Source organism: Myotis lucifugus, unplaced genomic scaffold, assembly GCF_000147115.1.
Source record: "Myotis lucifugus unplaced genomic scaffold, Myoluc2.0 scaffold_167, whole genome shotgun sequence".
In the NCBI taxonomy this organism is placed as follows: Eukaryota; Metazoa; Chordata; class Mammalia; order Chiroptera; family Vespertilionidae; genus Myotis; species Myotis lucifugus.
In genome coordinates this window covers 1,252,677-1,278,581 of record NW_005871215.1, presented here as the reverse complement: position 1 = coordinate 1,278,581, position 25,905 = coordinate 1,252,677, and the positions used below count along the sequence as shown (strand labels likewise).

At 38.8% G+C, this 25,905-nt stretch overlaps 1 protein-coding gene across 1 annotated transcript in view; it reads right to left on the bottom strand.

Annotated features, from left to right (window-relative positions):
* Positions 1 to 20,664: 20,664 nt before the first annotated feature.
* The window catches only part of CUNH12orf4 (chromosome unknown C12orf4 homolog), a 50,501-nt gene continuing 45,260 nt past the window's right edge, over positions 20,665 to 25,905 (bottom strand). Inside the window, 3 exon segments of the mRNA XM_023759941.1 lie at positions 20,665 to 21,224; positions 21,817 to 21,884; positions 22,673 to 22,730. Coding sequence (XP_023615709.1) covers positions 21,132 to 21,224; positions 21,817 to 21,884; positions 22,673 to 22,730 — 219 coding nt within the window. The 3' untranslated portion in view covers positions 20,665 to 21,131.

Here is a 25,905-nt window from a genome sequence, read left to right as displayed (position 1 = left end):
TCCTCCACTTTCTCTTCAGCCTTATTTCCTACTACTCACTTTTCTTCTCCACTCTCCAAACTCAGTTCTCCGCAACTCTGGTCATGCCACTTTCTCTAACTGAAATCCTTTTCTCTTTCCATTCATTAATCTCTATCCCATACTTATCTCAAGACCAGTTCAAATTTTGCTGTCTTGGTGTAACTTTCTCTGACATCTTTAGCTTTTAATTGATATCTTCAACTCTAAGTCCCCTTTGTATTATAATTCTTACTTTGATGTAAATTTTAGTAGGCTGACAGCTCCTTGAGTGAAGTTTGGCTCAACATCCCGTACTGTGTCTGGCATTGAGTAGGCACTTTAAAAAGTGAATGAGTGAATAAATAAATGCATGTTGCTAATCTCTAAATGGTTCATATGTGTGCGTATTTTCAACTAGATCACAAGGTCTTGCAGAAAGGGACAACGTCTTTACCTGAGACTTAGCACTAGTTCAGAACAGGTCACATGGTTGATCCTTCAGCTACTTAATTATTGGATGGCTTGTCAGAGAAAGTTGCCCCTTTCCCACTTTATTGGTGATGGGCTGGAAAGGGAGGACACTGAATAGGAAAGGAGAGTCCCCAGGATGCCTGGTTGAATGGTGGTTGCTCCGCCCTTAACCACAAATTGTTCATTGTCCACCGCCTTTGGCATCTACAACAGCCTTTGGAAAGAGATGTAGCAATTTCCCCCTCAGGGCTTATTTTTAAAATCAGCAACTCAGGATGCTTGTCAGAAGTGGGGTCAGGCAGCTCTGAGCGGCCGGGGAGAAGATACAGTAGTTGGTCCTTAATTTTGGACCTCTACTTCTCTGGAAGAAGAAGCCAGGCCAAAGGAAAGAGATGGCTCACCCAAAACAGGTCACAGCTTCCATGGAGATACAGCTTCCATGGAGATTCAACCTCCTAGTCAGGCAGCATTTTCCCAGTCCTGAAGTTTCCAGACTAGGATTGGGCCTTCCATTCACTCAATGGAAACAATATAAGTTTTATTGAGTGCTAATATGTGTCAAGCACTCTGCTAGGCACTAGGGAGTGGGCATGAAATAGTTTCTGCTTTCCAGAAGCTTATAGACAAGTGGGAGAAAATAGAGGAGTAAGCAGGTAAAATACATTAGTAGGTAAATACATTAGTGTGAGAAGTGCAACAATAGAGGTAGGAATAGGGAGTCCAGAAAAAGAGTCTCAGAAGTAGCTGCATCCAGATTGAGAGCAATCCGGTGCTGAACTGAAGGCAGCCACAAAGGAGAGACACATTCCAAACAGACCATAGATTGTGCAATGCTCAAGAGATGTGAGAAAATGCCATGTCCACAGATTTGTAGGTAGTATACTTGTCTAAAGGGGTCACCACATAATGGTCCCTGGGCCATATCCAGCCAGCCACTTACTTTTGTAATTAAAATTTTATTTGCAGCCGAAACCGGTTTGGCTCAGTGGATAGAGCGTCGGCCTGTGGACTGAAGGGTCCCAGGTTCGATTCCGGTCGAAGGCATGTACCTGGGTTGTGGGCACATCCCCAGTAGGAGATGTGCAGGAGGCAGCTGGTTGATGTTTCTCTCTCATCGATGTTTCTAGCTCTCTATCTCTCTCCCTTCCTCTCTGTAAAAAATCAATAAAATATATTTTAAAAAAACAAACAAACAAACAAAAAAAACGAGAATTCTTTTAAAAAAACAAATAAATAAATAAAATTTTATTTGCAAATAGTCCCAACCATTTATTTACATATCATCTATGGTTGCTTTGTGCTACAACTACAGTGTTGAGTAGTTGCAACAGAGGACATATAGTCCTCAAAGCCTAAAATATTTATTATGCTGATATAAAGAATATAGTTCAGTGGGAGGGATTGAAGAGTGGCAGCAAATGAGGCTAGAGAGGTGATCAGGAGGCAGACTATGAAAGGTCTTGTAACCAGGCTAAAAAAAAGTCCACTATTTTAAAAGCAATAGGGAGCAACTGATGTTTTAAGCAGGAACACAACATGATGATATTTGAATTTTAGATAATTGGAGTGGGATGAAGAAAGTAGAAGAGGAAAAACTAGAGTTAGGGAGACAATTTGGGGGGATAGTATGTAGATAAAAATGATGCCCTGTTCTATGAAGGCACCAGTGGGATGGAGAAATGAACAGATTTGAAATCAACTGAGAGGATTTGGTAATTTTTTAGATATAGAAGTGTGTGAGAGGGATAGGCCATGAGGCAAAGTTTCCATTTGGAATTTTTCTAAGGGAAGAAGCAGTCATGATCTGATAGTCCTGTTGTACAATTTGACTTCTTATTTAGTTGAATGCATAAGACAAATTTCTTGTCTCAGTATTTTTGTTTGTTGGCTTGTTTGCACAGTATCACAGACTCAGTATTACCACTTCAGTGGAATGTAGAAACCTATCACCATACAAATCCCTTTCCCTTCCTTCCTTTATGTTGTAGTTGTTTTGTGCATTCCATCTACATACATTGAAAACCTCATTAAACTATGTTATAATTTTTGCTTTCAACTGTCAAATATGCTTTAAAGAACTCAAGAGGAAAATAGTCTATTATATTTATTCAGGCCGAAACCAGTTTGGCTCAGTGGATAGAGCATCGGCCTGCGGACTGAAAGGTCCAAGGTTCGATTCCAGTCAAGGGCATGTACCTGGGTTGCGGGCACATCCCCAGTAGGAGGTGTGCAGGAGGCAGCTGATGGATGTTTCTCTCTCATCGATGTTTCTGACTATCTCTCTCCCTTCCTCTCTGTAAAAAAAAAATCAATAAAATATATTAAAAAAAATAAAAAAAATTTATTCAGATATTTACCATTTGTGTTGCTCTTTCTTCATTTCTGATATTCTAAGTTTTCTCCTGAAAGACAATTTCCTAATGTCTGAATAATTTCCTTTAGCAATAATTTTAAAGGATGGCTGCTGGTAATGAATTCTCTTAGTCTTCCTTAATCAGAGAGTGTCTTTATTTCATCTTCATTCCTGAATATATTTTCATTATATTCAATATAGAATTCTGGATTGATAGTCTTTCACCACTTAAAACAAGTTGTTCCACTTTCTTTGGACTTTCATGCTTTCTGATGAGAAATTTGCTGTTATTCAAATTGGTGTTCTCCTATAGGTAATGCATTGGTTTTCTCTAGCTGCTTTCAAGATTTTTTTTCTTTGTCTTTAGTTTTCAGCAATTTGATTATAATATGTGTCTGGATGTAGGTTTCATTGAATTTATCCTTTTTGGGATTTTTTGAATTTATTATTTTATATTACTGACTATACTAGAGGCCTGGTGCATGAAATTCATGCATGAGTAGGGTCCCTAGGCCTGGCCAGTGATCAGGGCCGATCCGTGGGGCAATCAGCGGGGTGATCGGGGCCCCTGCTCACACCTGCCTTGGCCTGGCACCACCCGCCACCGCTGGTCAGGGCCTGCGGGCTGGGGGCAGCTCCTGCATTGAGCGTCTGCCCCTTGGTGGTCAGTGCGCATCATAGTGACCAGTCATTCTGCCGGTCCTTCTGCCATTCAGACGATTTGCATATTAGGGTTTTATATAGATAGATTTGCTTTGCACCACATTCTTTTAGATTTGTTTTGCACCACATTCTTTCTCCTGTTGGGACTCCAATGACATGAATGTCAGATCTTTTGGTATTTTCCTACAGGCCCCTGAGGCTCAGTTAAACATTTTTTCAATCTTTTTTCTCTGTTGTTTAGCATGGAGAATTTCTATTGATGTATCTACATTCACTGATTCTTCTCTTTGTCATTTCCATTCTGTTTCTAATCCTGACTAGGGATTTTTAAAAATTTTGATGATTGTATTTTTTACCTGTAAAATTTCCATGTGGTTCTTCTTTATATATAGTCCTTTGTTAAGAATTATTCTTATTCATTTTAATAAATTTTTGGTCTAGGCAGAAATCTAGGGCTTTAGTTTTTCTACTGGGTTGTGTACTTCCTGATTTTTAAACATTTTGTTTATTTGATTTGTTTTATTTCCTCAGCCTGAAAGAACATCTTCCTCAACTCTGTCAAGTTAATTAAAATTAATTTTTCATGTCTTACCTCAGATGTCATTTACTTCTAAAAGCCTTCCCTTATGTTCATATTAATTATATTCCCCTTGTTATTTCCCCATAAAAGCTACCATAGTTTATAATTACATATGCATTTATTTATTAATTTAATATATCTCTTCTACTAAGTGGAAGATGGGATTATATGTCTTCTTCAGCATTATGCAAATTTCTAGTATCTAAAATTGTGTATGATGTACAACAGATACTCAATAATATTTATTTAATGAATAATTTTACCTTCCATCTATCCACCCACCCATCCATGTCCTGCTCCATTCCCCAAAAGATATGAACATCCTTATATCCAAATATGGCCGGACTCTCAAATATGCCCTGACCGGTTTGGCTCAGTGGATAGAGCATCGGCATGCGGACTCAAGGGTCCCAGGTTCGATTCCGGTCAAGGGCATGTGCCTTGGTTGCAGGCACATCCCCAGTGCGGGGTGTGCAGGAGGTGGCTGATCAATGTTTCTCTCTCATTGATGTTTCTGACTCTCTATCCCTCTCCCTTCCTCTCTGTAAAAAATCAATAATATATATATATATATATCTTTAAAAGAATCAAATTAAATCATATCTTTTTATAACTTTACAATTTGTAAATCATTCTCACATCTCATTTTTATCTTGCCTGATTCTATGAAGTTAAGAGGAAAATGGTACTAGTCATACTATATAGACTGAGAGTCAAGGAAATATAATATTTTGTTCAAGGTCAAAGCTAGTTAGTAATGGAAGTGAGGGGTAGGGCTGGTAGTAGGGTGAAGCAAGTGAATTTCCTAGGGAGAAAAATTTAAGGAGGTACTTACTGTCAGGGCTGTGAATGTTTGCACAACCCCGAGAGTGGGTGCATTTTTAAATGTTATAGTCTCAGCATCTCATTTGCCTCATCTTAGGCTTGGCTCTGCTGGTGAGTCAATTAAGATCTGACTCCAAAGTCTCTTTTGATATTCTGACAGAGAGCTCTAAACAAATGTCACCACCTATGCAGTTAGATCTCACCTTCAACAGTGTTGTAATAAATTTTGGAGTCACAAATATCTGGCTTTGAGTTACAGCTCCTCTCTACTAACTGTATTGTCTTGGGCAAATTACATTCCTTTAGGTACAAAATGGATACAATGTGTATTTTATAAATTTACTGTAAAGATTAAAATGATATAATGTGGGCAAGGCAACCTGATAGTTAACCTTAATATTTGTTCCTGTCTTATTCTACAGACATAGAAACAGCAGTTCTTAGCTGGGACAAAGCCCCCCAAAAAAGGGACTCCATTTCTCAACTTCTTTTGCAGCTAGGTATGAGCATATAACTATGTTCTAATCAATGGAGTGTGAGCGATACTGATGTGTACAAATTTTGGATTGTGCCTTATTCTCACTTACCCCTTCTTGTTGACTGGAATGCAGACATAGTGGCAGGACATCTTGGATCATCACTGATCCAAGAGCAGAGCTGACATGTTAGTTTGGAGTTGAATTAAAAGAAAAATTTTCTCCCTTTTCCTTTAATCCTCACTGGAGGACATGTTTTTATTGATTCTAGAGAGAGGAAGGGAGAGAGAAAGATCAATGTGAGAAACATTGATCGGTTGCCTCCCACATAGGCTCTGACAGGGATCGAGCCCACAACCCCTTGGTGCATGGGACGACACTCTACCTTGTCTTCACCAATGTAAGTTTGAGACTTGGTCACAGAAGTAGAACTTACATCCTAAATTTATGCAGTAGGGAAAGCAGCATAGGACTTAGGAGAGAGTAAGTGTTTAATAATTGGTAACATACTGGTAAGTATTCATCTGAATGTTTCTGTTAAAACCTCATTTATTAACATATATATGTAGCTTGAGTTCAATGTGGGTGTATGTGGGAGAGGGGGAGGGAGTCCATGCTGTAAGTAAATTTAGAGTTCAAGTTTATACTATAAATGTGTTTTTGGAATGAATAATTTCAATAAATTAACATAAAAATTGGGTTTAAGCCAAGAATTCCCTTGGGTAGCCTAAAAGAAACATGTTAAACCTTTCTGGAGGAATATACATTCAGCTCAGGTTATATAAACTTACTGCAAAGATTCAATGAAGGCAATCTCATAATAAATATTACATGGAAAAGAAGAACACAATACACTGTGTATGAGAAGGTGCAGACTCCAGGAACAGAAGAGATTCCCAGGAACTTATGATAATTGATTGGTCTTAAATGACTACATTAAGAAAAAGGAAAGATCTCATATAACCAAACTTTACTCCTTAAGAAACAAGGAAAAGAAGAACAAACTGAGCCCAAAGTTAGTAGAAAGAAGGAAATGAATATCAGAGTGAATATAAATGAAATAGAGACTAAAAATATAACAGAGCACTTTTGGGTAGAGAAATAACATCCCTCAACATAATAAAGGCCATACATGAGATGTGCACAACTAACATTACACTCAATGGTGAAAGGCTGAAAGTTTTTCCTCTAAGATCAGAGTAAGACCGAGATGTCCACTCTTGCCACTTTTATTTAAAACAGTTCTGGAAATCCTAGTCAGAACAATTTAGGCAAGAAAAAGAAATAAAAGGTATCTAAAATCAGAAAGGAAGAATCAAAATTGTCTTTTATTTCCAAATGACATGATATTATGCATAGAAACCATAAAGATTCCATAAAAAAACTATTAGAATAACTAACTCGGTATCGTTGCAGGATACAAAATCAATATATAAAAATCAGTTCCATCTCTATACAACAAACTATCAGAATGAGAAATTAAGAAAGCAAACCATTTACAATTCCATCAAAAAGAATAAAATACCTAAGAATAAATTTAACCTAAGGAGGTGAAAGATTTCTACACTGAAAACAATAAGACACGGATAAAAGAAGTTGAAGAAGAAACAAATAAATGAGAAGATATTCCATGCTCATGGAGTGGAAGAATTGTTGTTGAAATGTCCTTAATACTGAAAGCAATCTATTTTTAAAAATATATTTTTTACTGATTTCAGAAGAGGAAAGGAGAGAGAGAGAGAGAGAGAGAGAGAGAGAGAGAGAGAGAGAGAAACATCAATGATGAGAGAAAATCATTGATTGGCTGCCTTCTGCATGCTCCCTACTGGGGTTTGCGCCCACAACCCAGGCATGTGCCCTGACCAGGAATCGAACAATGACCACCTGATTCATAGGTTGATGCTTAACCACTGATCCACACATGCCAGGCCTGAAAGCAATCTACACATTCAATGCAACCCCTATCAAAATTCCAATAGCAATTAAGATACCTAGGAATAAACTTAACTAAGGAGGTAAACGACCTGTATTTGGAAGACTACAGGACATTGACAAAAGATAGAGGAAGACATAAACAAATGGAAGAATATACCGTGTTCATGGATTGGTAGAATCAACATCATTAACATGTCCATACCACCAAAAGCAATCTATAGATTCAATGCAATCCCCATTAAAATACCAATGGTATATTTCACAGACCTAGAACAAACTCTCCAAAAATTCATATGGAATAAAAAAAGACCCCGAATAGCCACAGCAATCCTGAGAAAGAAGAACAAAATAGGAAGGATCTCAATACCAGATATCAAGCTGTATTACAAAGCCACTGTCCTCAAAACTGCCTGGTACTGGCACAAGAACAGACATGTAGACCAATGGAATAGAACAGAGAATCCAGAAATTGACCCAAGCTATCATGCTCAATTAATATTTGACAAAGGAGGCAAGAGTATACAATGGAGTCAAGACAGTCTTCAATAAATGGTGTTGGGAAAATTGGACAGATACATGCAAAGAAATGAAACTTGACCACCAACTTACACCATACACAAAAATAAACTCAAAATGGATAAAAGACTTAAATGTAAGATGGGAAATCATAAAAATCTTAAAGGAAACCACAGGCAGAAAAATATCAGATATATGTTGTAGCAATATCTTTACTGATACAGCTCCTAGGGCAATGGAAATTAAGGAGAAAATAAACAAATGGGACTATCTCAAAATAAAAAGCTTCAGCAAAAGAAACCATCAACAAAACAACAAGAAAACCCACTACATGGGAGAACATATATGCAATGTTATCTCCGATAAGGGTTTAATCTCCAAAATTTACAGGGAACTCATACAACTTAATAAAAAAAGATAAACAATCCAATAAAAAAATGGGCAAAGGACCTAAATAGACACTTTTCCAAAGAAGACATACAGAAGGCCAAGAGACATATGAAAGCATGCTCAAAGTCACTGATCATCTGAGAGATGCAAATCAAAACGACAATGAGGTACCATCTCACACCTGTCAGAATGGCTATCATCAACAAATCAACAAACGACAAGTGCTGGAGAGGATGCAGAGAAAAAGGAACCCTCCTGCGCTGCTGATGGGAATGCAGACTGATACAGCTGCTGTGGAGAACAGTATGAGTTTCCTCAAAAAATTAAAAATGGAACTCCCATTTGACCCAGTAATCCCACTTCTAGGAATATATCCCAAGAAATCAGAAACACCAATCAGGAAGGATATATGCACCCCTATGTTCATAGCAGCACAATTTACAATAACTAAGATCTGGAAACAGCCTAAGTGCCCATCAGCAGATGAATGGATTAGAAAACGGTGGTATATCTACACAATGTATTATTACACTGCTGTTAGAAAAAAAAAAAAAGGAACTCTTACCATTTGCAACAGCATGGACGGACCTGGAGAGCATTATGCTAAGCGAAGTAAGCCAGTTGGAGAAATATAAATATCACATGATCTCACTCATTTGCAGAATATAATGAACAACATAAACTGATGAACAAAAATAGATCCAGAGACAGAGAAGCATCAAACTGACTGTCAAACCTAAGAGGGAAGGCAGGGAGGGGTGAGGGGTAAGAGATCAACCAAAGGACTTGTATGCATGCATATAAACATTACCAATGGACACAGACACTAGAAGGTGGGGAAAATATTGTAATAGCTATATACAGGCCAAGGGGGAGGGTACTTGAAATACCAGGGGGACCACTCTGTAAAGTATATGATTGTCTAACCACTATGTTGTACACCTGAAACTAATACAGAATAATATTGAATGTGAACTCTAAGTGAAAAAAGATGGAAAATTGTATGTTATATGTTTTTCATCACAATAAAAAAATTCCAATAGCATTTTTCACAGAAATAGAAAAAATAATCTAAAACTTGTGTGAAGCTACAAATGTCTCCAAATAGCAAAAGCAATCTTGAGAAAGAAGAACAAAGCTGGGGCATCACACGTCCTAATTTCAAACTACTAGTACATTACAAAGTAATAGTAATCAGAACACTATGGCATTGGCATAAGAACAGACACATAGACCAATGGAACAAAATAGAGAACCCAGAATAGATCCATGCATAAATGGTTAATTTATGACCATGGTACCAAGAATATACAATGAAGAAAACATAGTCTCTTCAATAAATAGTGTTGGGAAAACTGAACAGCCACATGCAAAAGAATGAAACTGGACTCTTGTCTTACAACAATCAGAAAAATAAACCCCAAAATAAATTAAAGACTTGAATGTAACTCTCCTAGAAGAAAATATAGGGTATAAGCTCCTTGACATTGGTCTTGGCAATGAGTTTCTGGTTTTGACACCAGATGCAAAGTTAACAAAAACAAAAATCAATATGTGAGACTAAATCAAACAATAAGCTTCTTCAGAGTAAAGGAAGCTATCAACAAAATGAAAAGGCTACCTACTAAGTGGGAGAAAATATTTGTAAATCATATATCTCATAAGGGGTTAATATCCAAAATATCTAAAGAACTCATACAACTCATTAACAATGACAACAACAAAACAATCTGATTTAAAAAATGAGTAGAGGACCTGAACAGACATTTTTCCAAAGAAGACATACAGGTGGCCAACAGGTACATTAAAAGGTTCTCAACATCATTAATCACTAGGAAAATGCAAATCAAAACCTCAATGAGATACATCTTATACCTTTAGAATGACTGTCATAAAAAAACCCACAAGAGATATTAAGTGTTGGCGAGAATGTGAAAAAAGGAAAGCCTGTGCACTGTTAGTGGGAATGTAAATTAGTGCAGCCACTATAGAAAACAGCATGGATGCTCCTCAAAAAATAAAAAATAGAACTACCATATAATTCAGAAATCCTACTTTTGGGTATATATCCAAAGGAAATGAAAACAGAATATTGAAGAGACATCTGCACTCCCATGCCAATTGCTGCATTATTCACAATAGCCAAGGTATGGAAGGCTAAGTGTCCATCAATGGATAAGTGAATAAATAAAATGTGAGGTCTCTCTCTCTCTCTCTCTCTCTCTCTCTCTCTCTCTCTCTTTCAATATGTGTTTATGGTGCATGTATATACAATATATACATATATAATATGTACACATATATAATATACATATACACAATGACATATATTTCAGCTATGAGAAAGAAGGAAATCCTGCTATTTGTGACAACTTGGATCAATCTTGAAGGTATTATGCTAAATAAAATAGAGAAACACAAATACTGCATAATATCACTTACATATGGAATCTTAAAAAAAGTAAAACTCACAGAAACAGAAAGTAGAAAAGTGGTTGCCAAGGGTTGGGGGTCAGGGTACACAGGGAAAAGTTGGTAAAGGGGTACAAACTTTCAGCTATAAAATGAATAAGGTCTGAAGGTATAATGTAAAACATGGTGACTATAGTTTATAACACTGTACTATGTAATTGAAATTTGCTGAGAGAGTAGAACTTAAATGTTATCATCAAAAAATAAAAAAGATAAAGTGAAAATAACAGAATTTCTGTAACAAAATTTCTAGAGAAAAAAATATTATCGTCATTGACATTGAAGTTAAATGGAATTGGCATAATTAAATAGTAAATTAAACACAAGTTAAGAGAAACAGTGAAGATAGATAAAAGACATTGACTTAAAATGCAGCAGAGGAATATCCTATCTAATAATAGACAAACATGGTAATTAACCATACCTCCACTACACTTCCCATTGGCTAATCAGGGCGATATGCAAATTAACTGCCAACCAAGATGGCGGCCGGCAGCCAGGCAGCTGAAGCGAACATGAGGCTTGCTTGCTCCAGAGATGGAGGAAGCCAAGGTTCCCCGCCTGCCAAAGCCCAGCTCTAAGCTGCACTCTAAGCAACAATGTTGCAATTATAGAAGCTAAACAAACCCAGATACCTGCTTTCAGCCAGCTGGCCTCAGAGCTGGAGCCACAACAAAGTTTCAATTACAGAAGGTAAATAAATCCCAGAATAAAAAAAAAAAGAAAAGAAAAGAAAAAAAGGAGAGCCTGGGAGCTTCAGTTGCAGGCTTGGCCCGCCTGAAAATGGCCCTCAGACCCTCATCCAGGCTGGCCCGGCACCCCAGTGGGGACCCCCACCCTGAAGGGGGTGTGGGCAGCCTGAAAACAGCCATCAGCCCCTCATCCAGGCTGGCCAGGCACCTCAGTGGGGACCCCCACCCTGAAGGGGGTGCGGGCAGCCTGAAAACAGCCATCAGCCCCTCACCCAGGCTGGCCAGGCACCCAAGCAGGACCCCCACCCTGATCCGGGACACCCTTCAGGGCAAACCAGCTGGCCCCCACCTGTGCACCAGGCTTCTATCCTATATAGTAAAAGGGTGATATGCAAACTGACCCTAACAGCAGAAAGACTGGGAATGACTGGTCACTATTACACACACTGACCACCAGGGGGCAGACGCTCAATGAAGGAGCTGCCCTCTGGTGGTCAGTGAGCTCCCACATGGAGGAGCTCTGCTCAGCCACAAGCCAGGCTGATGGCTGCCAGTACAGCGGTGGTGGTGGGAGCCTCTCCTGCCTCCTCAGCAGCGCTAAGGATGTCTGACTGCAGCTTAGGTCTGCTCCCTGCTGGCAAGTGGACATCCCCCAAGGGCTGCCAGGCTGCCAGAGGGATTTCTGATTGCCAGCTTAGGCCCAATCCCCTGGAGAGCAGGCCTAAGCCAGCAGGTGGTCATCCCCCGAGGGGTCCCAGACTGCAAGAGGGCACAGGCTGGGCTGGGCCTCTAGTCCTATTTAAAAAAAGCCTAATATGCTAAGTGTCCGGTCGGCCATTCAACCAATCAAAGTGTAATATGCTAATGATATGCTAAGGCCACTCAACTGCTTGCTATTATGTGCACTGACCACCAGGGGGCAGATGCTCTAACCAGTAGGTTAGCTTGCTGCTAGGGTCCGGCTGATCAGGACTGAGCAAGAAGAGCTTGACATGCCCTGGAGCCCTCCTGTGGTCCCTCCTCGGCTGGCTAACCTCCTGCATCCCTCCCCGGCCCCAATCGATACACTGGTGGGGTCCTTTGGGCTGGCTTGCACCCTCTCACAATCCGGGACCCCTTGGGAGATGTTGGAGAGCTGGTTTCAGCCTGATCCTGCAGGCCAGGCCAAGGGACCCCCCACTGGTGCACGAATTCGTGCACCGGGCCTCTAGTATGAAATAAAGGTTTACAGACAGGAATTCTGATGAGAGAAATGATACAATTGTGATTTAACTAACATGGATGTGCCAACAGAAGGACACTAGCAGATATTACATGGAGACAGCCTGCCATGTGTGCTCTATGGCTAAATTCTTCAGTTATTCAGGAAATCCATAGACAACTAGTATTTTTGTTGGTGTCCTCATCAACTTTCTTTTGGCCTTTTGCTGTTTTACATGAATAAACCACATATTCCCTTGCATAAGATTCTCTCTTCCTTTGAGGTTAGGTGTCCTTCTTCCTGAAGTAAAGTAAAGTAAATCTTTGGGCAGATTTTTCAGTGAACTCCTTAGTTGAAAACTCCTTCTTTCCCCTAGCCAGTTTGGTTCAATGGATAGAGCATCAGCCTGTGGACTGAAGGGTCCCAGGTTTGATTCCACTCAAAGGCATGTACCTCAATGTTTCTCTGTCTCTCCTTCTTCCTTCCATTCTTTCTAAGAACCAATGAAAAAAATATCCTCAGATGAGGATTAAAACAGAAAAAAAAAGGAAAAGAAAGCTCCTCCCTTAACTTAAGTATGGATGACTTGAATGATATTTTAGTTGGGTATAAATTAAGTTGGTAGTTATTTTCTCTTAGCACTTTGATAATTTTTTGGCATATGTTGTTTCTGTTGATAATTCTGCTGTCTTTGAAACTGTCATTCAAATCTCTTTTCTGGACTAAAAACTTTTTAAAGACTTAAGATTTTTATTTTGTTTGGGGTGTCCTGCAGTTTTACCATAAAGGGTCTTAATGCAGACTTATTTTTGCTTTTCTTCTCAGATATCAGTGTATTAAAATTTAATACCTCTGTGAGAAAAACAAAACACTAAAAAGTGAAAAAAATAAATTTGGAAAAGAGATGTGCAAGAATAACTTATAAAGGTCTAATGTTCAGATTATATAAAGGATGTCTACAAATCGATATAAAAAGACAAATGACCCAACCATAAAAATGGACAAAGGATTCAGACAATTCATGAAAAGGGCAATCAAAATGGCCAACAAACATATTCTGTGCTTCTCAACATCTTCAGCAACAACAGAAATGCAAAACAAAACAGCAGTGAGATAGTATTTCATACTTATCAGAATGGAAACAATTAAAATTTCTGAAAGTTCTTGCCTAGTTTATATGAGGTTATAGAGAAAAAGCTCTTCACATGCTGCCAGTAGAAGGGGAATTTGATACAACTACTTTGCAGTTAAGTTTGGAATTGTCAAATTCCACTCATAGGTATATACCCTAGAGAAACTCTAACACATACACATAGAATATTGTTGCAGCACAGCATAAAATGGCACAAAATGAAAGTAACTTCATTGTTCATTAGAATAAATAAAGTGGGATATAAGCATATCATTCAGCGTATCCAAAAATAATATACAGAAGTTAAAATTATTGAACTAGTTCTATCTATATCAACACGGTTAAATCTTAAAAAGCATGATATGGAATTTTTAAAGAACAAGTTGTTGAATGACATGCAGAAAATAATGCTTTCAATATGACACTTTTGGCATATTTCAGTATAACACATTTTATGGTTATACTATATAGATATGGATATATACTATAAAGATATGCATTGAAACTATAAATAAATCCTTGAGAATGATGAACAATAAAATTAAGGTAGTGGTTACTGCTGAGGGGATAGAGTATGATACAATGATCACAAAGATATTCCCATTATTTTTCCTTATGCTGTGTCTATGCTTTTTGCATTGTAACTTTTTTTTGTAGTACTTCTGGGATGGCTTTGTGACTTGCTTTAACCAGTAGAATGTGGTGGAACTGATAAGAGTGTTAGTTCTGAGTCCAGGCTTCAAGAGTTATTGCGTGATTCCACTATCTTTACAGCTCTGCTGCTGCCATGTGAACGAGTTCTGGCTAGCTTCCTGGAGGATGAGACCCACTGAAGGAAAGTCCAGGTGTTCCAGCTGAGGTCATCCTATTCCAGGCTATAGCCAGCCAACCTCCAACCATGTGAGAGAGACTAACCAAGATATCAGAGCTGCCTACTTGACCTACTGAAGTTCTGAAGACTCACGAATGAGTCCAGGTACGACTAGAAGCACTGCTGAGGTGACCCATAGAGTCACTGAAGAAAGATAAATTCTTACTCTTTCAGCCACTTTTTTAGAATAGTTTGTTACTCAGAAATAGCTGATGTAAGAACAGAATAGAATTGGCAGGGGCAAAAGAGAAAGGGTTCAACTGTACCTTCCACGTTTTATGTCTTAAAAAAGGAGACCTGAAGCAAATGTAGCAAAATATTAAAATTTAACAAATATAGGTAGTTGTAGATAGATGAGTATTTGTTATGTAAGCCTCCCAACTTTTGCATATGTTTGAAGTATTTCACAATAAAAGAAATTGTAGACGAGTAAATACATCAATGCAATATACTACACAAGACAGCCAAGATGATGATAAAAAAAAAAAGATGTACTTTTCCTATTGCCTTCTCCCCCCTCACACACACACAAAGTACACAAATTAGAACCCAGTGATTTCTGGGTTCTAATCCTCTTCTCTCATCCTCAGGACATCTTCTCTGTACCTTCCTAGCATTTAATTCTTTTTGCCAGCATTTCATTTTCTGGCCTCAGTATGTCATTTGTAATACAGCGAACACCTGATCAGTTCACTGACAAGATAGTTACAAGACATGAAGCATTATAGGGTAAGTTCTACATAGCTGCCACGTGGGGTAGGAGACTGTAAATTTCGTAACTGCTTCATGCTACTGTTATATCTAAAACCTAGATTCACCTATAAAAATGTGATCGTTATTCCTGCCTCACTCAAATACAGGTTTACTCACCTACCTTGTGACTGACTTCCTCTTGACATTCTAACCTGACCTGTCCTTTGTATCTGAAGTTGTTGCTGCCACTGGCACAGGTGACACTCTGTCTGCCTGCCAGGAGGATTTGTGCCTGACCTATTGAGAGTGACAAGGGCTCCCAGAGGGTACCCACTCAATGCCAGAGAAAGGCAGGGCTAGGCAGTCTGCTCTCAAGGGGCTCACATCCCTCTGGCCCACTGCCTGCTCATGCTTCCACTTTGACTTCCGCCACACTCCATGTACACCTTATTATGCACTGACTGTACACCTTTACCATATACACTGGCTGGCACTGTGAGTTATACAATGTGTTCTTTTCCCAGCTCAGGGCGGCTGTAAACTCCTTGAGGACATGGTGTTTTAAGCAACGTAGTGTCCTTACTATCTAGTGAAAGGAAGGAAGGAAAGAAAGAGAAAGGTCAGACAGGAAGGAAGAAAGGAAGGGGAGACAGGAAGCAATGAGGGAAAGGAAGGAGAATGGATAGTGGCAAATATTTATAGAATGACTATATGCCAGGTAGTGTGCACTTTCTTATTTAATCCTTCCAACTACTCAGTGAGGTAGATACTATTACTAATTTTCCTAGCTTACAGATGAGGAAACATGCTTATGAGGGTTAGGTAATACGCCCAATGTGACAGGCCACAGTGAGTAAAGCAGGCTGTCCACACTTGAACCAGGTTTGTTTAACTTTAGGGACTGTGCTCCCCTCTGATGCTATACTGTTGCTCCGAGTAGAGTTTTGAGAACAGATTTGCTGATAACAAGAAACCAGAATTCATTATAAAGAAAAAGGAGGGAAGGATAGAAAGTAGGAGAATAAAAGAGGGAGGGAGAGACCCACCAATACATTCTCCCCCTGCAGAAGTCAGACCTAACCTGTGTCAGCACGGTTTCTGCTTAATTCTTAAACATCTCCAGGAAGGACCTGTTTGCTCCTCTGGTCATGTGTTCCAGGCTTCATTCTCCATGTGCCAAATGTGACCAGGTAGCTATGTATGCACTCTCACCTGCGAGAGAAGACACACACACAGTTGATTCTTGTGCTGTGAACACTGAATTAGCAAATCCTGAACCATTACTCCCAGGAGAAATATAGGGCTAGGTTCCTGCAAGCCTCTCATCACAGCTCACCAGCCAATCTGTCTAGAACCTTTTTTATGCATTGTTTCTGTTTAAAGAAACCTTATTTAACGGATTGTTGAGTAGCACCACAACTCATGCCCGGACAAAGCTGAACTAACACATGTCTTCGCCATGAGGCCCTCACAGCCTTCTTGCACTTAGGGCACTGGACAGCACTTCAGCACTATGCTTGGGGGCCATTTAAAATAACAAAATCACCAAAAAGCACAAAAATGTGAAATATGTGGCAGTAAATAGACTGTGAGAAAGACACCTATTTATGTTCGGAGAGCTGAAGAAGGTCACCTTGCTTCTCTCAGCTGGGAATGTGTGTGTTGAGCGACTCAGTTTTTTCACTGCTCTGCGCATGTCCTCAGATGATGCCAAAGTGCTGTCAAAGGTCTTCCAATTCATTCTGTGGACCAGTTACAATATCCACACAACTAGGATCTGATGAAACTATTGCTTCTGTAGATGACTATGTGCTTTTATAAATGACTTAATTGAGTAATTTTGTAGTTGCAAATAAATTTTAGCAAGGAGGGGAATTTGCATGTATAGAGTCCATGATTAATGAGGATTGACTATACAGAGAATAAAGTTTGGCAAGCCTTACATATGGATCTATCAGAAAGCCTGATATATCTTGAATTTTAACATATCAGGAACCCTGTTTTCCCACAGGAGGGAAAACCAGCAAGAGAGATATGGAGTGTATTACAATAATTTTAATTTTTTAATATATATTTTATTGATTTTTTACAGAGAGGAAGGGAGAGGGATAGAGAGTTAGAAACATCAATGAGAAACATCGATCAGCTGCCTCCTGCACACCCCCTGCTGGGGATGTGCCCGCAACCAAGGTACATGCCCTTGACCAGAATCGAACCTGGGACCCTTCAGTCCACAGGCCGACGGTCTATTCACTGAGCCAAACCGGTTAGGGCAATAATTTTAATTTTGTATATCGAATAGGACATCACAAGTACCTCTTTGTCCTGCAGGGCACCTCAGAAGGCTATTCATCCATTCCCCTGCTTTTGTTGAGATTGTGTCCTGGCCATTAGAGATCGACAGCATCACAGATCACGGAGAAGCTTGCCAAGTATTCTTTCTTTAATCCAATAGTTCCTAAAGTAGCATCACCTTTGCATAGGTTTCCAGAGGCCGAATCTTGGAAGACACTTGGCAAACACTTGCTGTTTATTGAATGGGATCCCTCAGGGTCAACCTGCTACTTATGTTGTCCTTATCTTGGCCCTTCCTTTGTAACATACTCTCACATAAATATTTCTAAAGTTGTGGTCCCCAGCTTGGGGTTCCTAATGGTCCTTAAAGGTGTCTGAAGTATGTCATTGAGCTGTTTTAAAAGTCTTTCCAGAAAGACTTTTCATTTCATTAGGATGAGACCTCGCAGGTTAAATAAAATGGCAAGGTTTTCTTTTTATAAATTTGCCCAGAACCCTACAATGATAATTCTATGTGATACTATGTACTGCTGTTAATACCATCGATCACTCAGCTCCATCGACATGTCTTTCACAAAAAACAGACCATTGCTCAAATGATTGTTCAATTGTTTCAGTTCTTTACTACCTTTTCAAACTATTTCAGGAAAATATGAGGAAGATAATGGAAATGTTCTTTGATGGGTAAAGGATAGAAAAGCATTGATCTAAGTGATTCTAAATACATGGTATTTCATTTAAATAGTTGTATTTTTTTATTATAATGATTTTTACAGTGCCACAATTTCTTTTGAGCAAAGCAGTCCAATTTCATTTAAATGGGAAAACTAAATAAGAGAAAAGCAATTGTTTTCATTTAGAAACTAAAAATTGCCCTGAGGTTCACTCTTTATCTTTGTCCATTCTTCCAGCACAGCTCTGCTGATTCTCAGAGGGCCTCTAGCACAGGCATATTTCTGTAAATTCATCTTTCCTTTGTGGAACATTTTTTTCTTCCTCTGAGAATTAGCCAGGACCCAACTGAAGTGACACAAAAGATAGCTGAGATCTGCCAATTCCCTGGCAAGTTGTTTCTGCTGAAATTCTTTTTCATGCATTTCTTCCATTCTAGTCACAGTGCCATGCTGAGCACACCTGGTACCACACTTCTTGATCAATGGCAAGGTTACAGCTTTACTTGGTTTTGTGCTTTGAGAACAGAAATGGGGGGAGGGGGAAAGAGCAGCAGAATGAGACCTCAGGCTCAATGCTCCTGCTTGATTCCCCAAACATATTTTGAAGGCTTTGAGGACCAGATTGTCATTGTTTTGGGAATATTTAATTGTTTACACAAATAGAAAAATTCATGCTCGCTGAGAGACTTCACCATTATTTGTGCTAAGGCCCAGGCCCTCTAACCCCATCCCCATCCCCAAAAGGCTCCTGTGGTCAGCTTCTCTCAACATCTGACCATTTATCACTGCCTCCCTTCATTCTATGTCTGCTCCTCATACCTAGAATGTCCTAGTCTCAGCCTACTAAAGTTCCTTCTTCACATCATTCATGAAGTTCCTGAACCACTCTCTTCTAAGCAGCCCTCTAGAACACTCAGAAGGCCATAATCTCATCCTTCCCAGTCCAAATACAGAACTCCAGACTTCCTCATCTACTGCTTCACTAAAACCCCCACTACTTAAATGTGCATAGTTAGAAACTTACATTATATAATGTTGCTAACTTAGTGTTGGTGTGTCTTCATATCAGTGATGTAACATAAGTATTATTCTAATCTTGCCATGTGAATAATGAGCACTTAAATTCATCTTCATTCATAGGCCAAATAGAAACTTCAAGTTGCCCTGGAGTGAAAGCTACCACTTTATAATTTAATAAAACAGCCCTGATGAGACAAAGAAAGGGTTGGGCAGCTGCATTCACCAAGTTTCTGCGAATGAACCCTCACTCCCACACCCTGACCCTGGATGCACCCTTTAAGATGTTGGCTATACACTTACAGAAATTCTGTGCAGTCTCAATGCCTTTTTGAATGCCTTTTATTGACTGACCCTCCTATACCCGCCTCCAACCTGACCTGTCACATTATGAACTCATACAGTCTCTACAGTCTCTGACACTGCTAGAGCACACCCTTAATTTCTACTTCTGTCTACTTTGCTTTGCATTAGAATCTGTCTTAATGGTAACAGTAGTGTCTGGAAGACAGTTTCTTGCTCTAAGGGTAGAATACCTACCTACCGTTTTCTTGGTGGGATCACCAGGTTCCTTGAAAAAGGATTTGGAAAGTGTTAGTTTGTAATGGACACAGTCTGGAGTGGATAAACTCCTTAGTGTGGTTACTTGGACAGTCATTTCCTTGAGTAGAAAATCAAGACACGTTCCATGGTGTGGGGAAGCATTCTGTATGCCAAGAGTTTCTCCAAATTATTATATGTAGGCATACTAATCGAGTGCTTTTTGTCTCTTGGAATCAAAATATACCATTTTATCATGTCAAAGGTCCTCCATATCATTCCATTGGCCATTTACAACATCCATACAATTTGACAAAACGATTGCTTTTGTAAATGCCTTTGGTCAGTGTAGTGAGTGCTCATTGCAAATGTTACAGGTGGGATACATAAGCGACATGCAGCACTTGAAAAAGTATTTCTACAAAGAAAAACAATGGAGGAGAGGAAACAGAGCAGAGACAGAAATGGGGACATCATATCAGTAAAAAACTTTCCACTAGAAGAATGGTTAAAGATGCTGAGAATGCAGACAACAGGATGGAGAAATAAAAATGATCCTCATTGTCTGACTGTCAGTATTGATGGGCACTACAATACTACCAGGTGCTGGTTTAGAATAACTTTTCACTGGGCTTGCAAATAAGCACACTATTTTCCCAGCTCACGAAATGTTACTAACAGACAAGGGCAAGTCACATAAGGAAGATGAGATAGAGGAAAAGAATCCAATATCTTTTTCTGACTCTGAACTTATAAAACCTTAGTAAGAGTACATTAAAAACAAGTTTTTGAAATAGAAGAATTTTAAAAAGTATATGTCTCATATATTTGTTTCGACAAAAAAAGATTTTCACAAGACGTCCAAATGTGTAATGTATATTTCAGTGCTTTTTAATTTTCACTTGGCAAATAAGATAGAGGAAAGATTTTATTTGTATGCTTAATTAAGTCTTGTACCTGATATGATTCATACCTTTGGGAAAAGACAAATGTCTTTATGAAAATGCAGTGAACACTCTCCTACATCAAGTGTCCTTGCACGAAATATAGGAAGTTTAAACCTACTATTATTCACAGATAGGATACGACAATAGGAAAAGACATTTTTTTTTTTCATAGAGACTTTAACAATAAATGTATACATCAGGGGCTGATCATCAGCCTGTACGGTAGATGAGTCTTTGGAATGTTTAACAGATATCTATCATGATTTGATTTGTGGCTTGGGTCGCAAGTTCTCTTTCTGGGCATCTTTGCTTGACAGAATCCCAGCAGAGCTCAAGTTCCTGGAGAGGTTAACAATCCTCTTCTGCCAGCATGGTGATATATAAGGGTTTAGTGCTTGGATGTCAGAGTAAGTGTTGATGATACTCGGAAGATCTGGGGAAGCATGTTACTAAGTTGGTAAAACATTTCTTCAGAAATACTCTGTAGGAGGTTAAAAAAAAGTTTGTATTTGTTAAATCATAACTGATTTTTTAAACATTTAAAATATTTTAAATTATGGAACTAGTTCTAGACATAGAGTGCAATATGTAAAAATTATCTTTCATGACTGATTTAACTGTGCAGCTAAGGACTGGAGTGTTTTCCTCGCTCCATCCTCTGAGAACATATGTTGTTCCTATCAAATAAGGTCTCATTATCAGAAAGACCCTAGATAACACTAGTATAATCAATTTTAAAAGTGCCACTGATTCGCTAAGGGCCACACCGAACACAGAGCCACTCTCTGCTGATGCCCTTATCTATGAGCTCTTCAAAATCTATATAACACATATGTGGGGAAAAAGGGCAAATAAGTTTGGTTTTGGGGTTAAATAAAAAGATCCCCGGAATGGTAGATGCTAACATCATTGACAATAAACTAAGTGCCTTTTTGGCATCCAAACACTTAAAAAAGAGGAAGCTGTTAGCATTTTGTTGTGTTATATTGAGTTTAGGGCAGTGTGCTCACTATATCTGTGAAAAATACTGTAAAAGAGATTAAATTGGGGTGAGATATATTAAGATAACACACCTGTGGTACCAGAAATTGCACTGTCCTAGAAATTCCTCCATCCCATGAAGCCATTTCCATCATGAAACCTAAAACAGAACAATAGACTTTGCTGAATTATGCGTTCTGCTTCAAGCCTACCTAGCCCTTCATCGAAATAAACGGAATTTTCATTGTGGGGCTTCATGTCTTGACTTTTTATGTAGTCATTTACTGCAAGAGAGGCTCAGCCTACAGGGCAGATAAACACCTGCACCCTGAATTCGCCATGCCAGACACGTTTAACGTCGCTTTGTCAACACACTTACTTATGATTTCTCAAGTCCTTTTCAGTCTCCATACAAGAAAAGCAAAATAAGTTGCCGAAACCGGTTTGGCTCAGTGGATAGAGCGTCAGCCTGCGGACTGAGAGGTCCCGGGTTCGATTCCGGTCAAGGGCATGTACCTGGGTTGCGGGCACATCCCCAGTGGGGGATGTGCAAGAGGCAGCTGATTGATGTTTCTAACTCTCTCTCTCTCCCTTCCTCTCTGTGAAAAATCAATAAAATATCTTTAAAAAAAAAAAAAGCAAAATAAGTTATCGAAGGCTAAACATATGGCTCTATTTTTTTTAAAGAATAAAAGACAATAAAGAACAAGCTATAATCAGAGCAAAATATAAATAATATCAAAATATCTTGTATTTGAAGAGGGCTGAATATTTGTGTCTAGGAAAGGATAAGTAAAAAAAGTCTGCTATGAAATATTTGCTTAATAAACCATTTAATTGAGGCACCCGACGATGAGTAACGTTCACAATGGTCCTCCTGGGTTGCTCTATTTTGAGTATTTGGGAGGAAGATACATAGGTCGTTGTTAAATATAAGGTTATGCTCACCTTTGACACACTTAAACACAAGTTCTGCTCTCTTTAAGCACCATGGTATAGTCATTTCCTAGAAACAGAAACAAAACAAATCTTGCTTCTAAAGAACTCTAAAAAATACATACTCAGATCTTAATTTATCTATAATGTTGATTATCCAGTTTGTGAACAAATTCAGGTAACTATTAGTCAATTTTAGCTGGATTTCTCTGTGTGTGTTTTTTAAGGCACATGACTTCTCCCATTTGCTGTACTATACATACATACTATACATACTATATATATTTATTGCATTAGGAACTAAAACTAATAAAAATCTTGCTGACCGCCACCCCCCGCCCCCCGCCCCCCACAGAAAGGGCTAGGATTCTGGGGAAATCTTCAGAACACAATTTAAAAACTGTTGTTTTATTGAACTAATATATCATAATTTATTTAAACAGCCCCTTATAGCTAGATTTTTATTTTTAAATAACATTGCAGTGAATATATTTATGTATATGTGTGAGTATACATATCTATCTGTATTTTTTTATTTACTGATTGATTTGAGAGAGAAAGGGGGAGACAGAGAGACTTGTTGTTCCACTTTTTCGTATACTAGAGGCCCAGTGCACGAATTTGTGCATTAGTGGGGTCCCTTGGCCTGGCCTGCGGGATAGGGCTGAAACCGGCTCTCTGACATCCCCTAAGGCAGTGGTTCTCAACCTTCCTAATGCCCCGACCCTTTAATACAGTTCCTCATGTTGTGGTGACCCCCAATTTCATTGTTACAAATTGAACATAATTAAAGCATAGTGATTAATCACAAAAACAATATGTAATTATATATGTGTTTTCCAATGGTCTTAGGCGACCCCTGTGAAAGGGTTGTTCGACCCCCAAAGGGGTCGCGACCCACAGGTTGAGAACCGCTGCCCTAAGGGGTCCTGGACTGCGAGAGGTTGCAGGCCAGGCTGAGGGACCCCACTGGTGCACAATTGGGGCAGGGGAGGGATGCAGGAGGTTGGCCAGCCAGGAAGGGACCATGGGAGGCCTCCAGGACGTGTCTGGCCCGTCTCGCTCAATCCCAACAGGCCCAACCCTAGCAGCAAACTAACCTGCTGGTTGGAGCGTCTGACCCCTGGTGGTCAGTGCATGTCATAGCGACTGGTCAACCGGTCGACTGTCTGCCCCCTGGTGGTCAGTGCACATCATAGCGAGCGGTTGAGCGGCCTTAGCATATCATTAGCATATTATGCTTTGATTGGTTGAATGGCCGACCAGACAATTGGACACTTAGCATATTGGTTGATTCTTGTATGTGCCCTGACCAGGGATCAAACCCAAAACCTTGGTGTATTGGGACTATGCTCTAATCAACTGAGCTGCCTGGCCAGGGCTCTATATCTTGTTTTTGAATAATTTCTTGGTATACTTATACAATTTAGGTCCTTCCCCTAAAAGTTTTATCAATTTACATTAGCCATTAGCAATGTATGTACCATCCAATTTCATCATATCTTCACTAGCATCTGGACATTTAAATATTACTTAAAATATTATTCGACATTATTACTAATTTAATAGATCCAAAATGGCATTACCCTGATAGTTTTTTAAAAAGAGACTTTATTTTTTGAAAGTTTTAGGTTTACAAAAAAATTATAAAAATGATAGGGAATTTCCCTATAGTCTCACACCCAGTTTCCCCTACTATTAACTCCCACACTCATTACTATTAACTAATATATTAATATATTACTAAGAGTGAGGCCGTTTAGCCACCTATCAAGAATAAAGAGAACAGATTACAGCAAACAATAGCAGGGAAAAGTCTTTAGCAATTCTAATTCACTTTGGGTTTTTGGGACAGAATGTCCCGAAAAATGTATACACACTTTAACAGCTGATAGCTCAATTTTGAAAATGAAATGTATTTTAATAAACGCTGCCTTTATTCATTTTTGGGACACTATAAATACATATATATGAGTTACTACAACTGAATTCTTTTCTACACTGTGAAATAATAGTTTATGAAATTACAGAAATTCTGGTCATGATATTTAAGTGAAATAATCAACATATATACACACACAAATAGAAGACCTCATTTTAACAACTGACATGAAAAAAATTAAGAACCTATAACTTCATTTAGAAAATGTTTTCCAACAAATAAAGGCTGTCTTCCTATCATTTCAGGAGCCAGATGAATTGGAAGCCATAGAAAGAAGCAGCTGTAGAATTTGATCTTGCAATTACCCCATGTACCTTTACTGAATATAGCCATAATATTGTCATATTGTCATGATCTCACTAAAGGGTTTCTAGTCGCTGCCAATAAAAATAAAACCCCAAATACATTTTTATTCTTTGTACTGAGTGCATTGTCTGTTTTCTTTGTAAATGCAGTAGTACAATAAAAAAATCATCCTATAACAACGCCCCCCCCCCCCAAAAAAAAAACCACACACTATCGCTACATTACTATTATACATTACTATTAACTAAAATCCACAGTTTATGCAGATTTCCTTCATTTTTACCTAATGACTTTTTCTGTTCCAGGATCACATCCAGGAAAGCATATTGGGTCATTATGTCACCTTAGGTTTCCCTGCCTGTGAGTCTCTCACTTTCCTTGTTTTTGATGAGCTTTGAGGAAAACTGGTCAGATTTTGTAGGATGCCTTATCTTGGAATTTACCTGAGGGTTTTGTGATTATTAGACTTGCGCTATGGATTTTGGTAGGAAGTCTACAGTGCTTAAGTGTCATTTTCATGGCATCATACTAAGGGTACATACTGTCAACATGATTTATGACTGTTGCTATTGACCTGGATCACCTGGTACAAGTACTGGTAGTGTTTTTTGTTTCTCCATTGTAAATTTATCCCTTCCCCAGAACTTTCCACACTGGACTCTTTGGAAAGAAGTCATCCACTGTGTGCAGCACACACTTAAAAGGAGAAGGTATTTTTGTGCCCCTCCTTAAGGATGGAGTATGTACATAAATTATTTGGACTTCTGCATGGGAGATTTATTTACTCTTCTCCCCTCCCCTTCCCTCCCTTCCCCTCCCCTTTCCCTTTTCCCTCCCCACCCTCCCTTCTTTTTTTTGTATCCAATCATGTTTAATCAGTAGAGACTCATGGATCTTTACTTTAGATGTTGAGTTGTAATTCAATGATTATTACCAAAACTTTTCTCAATCTTATTCTGATTGACCTTTCTGGCATAATTCCCATTAATGACCACTC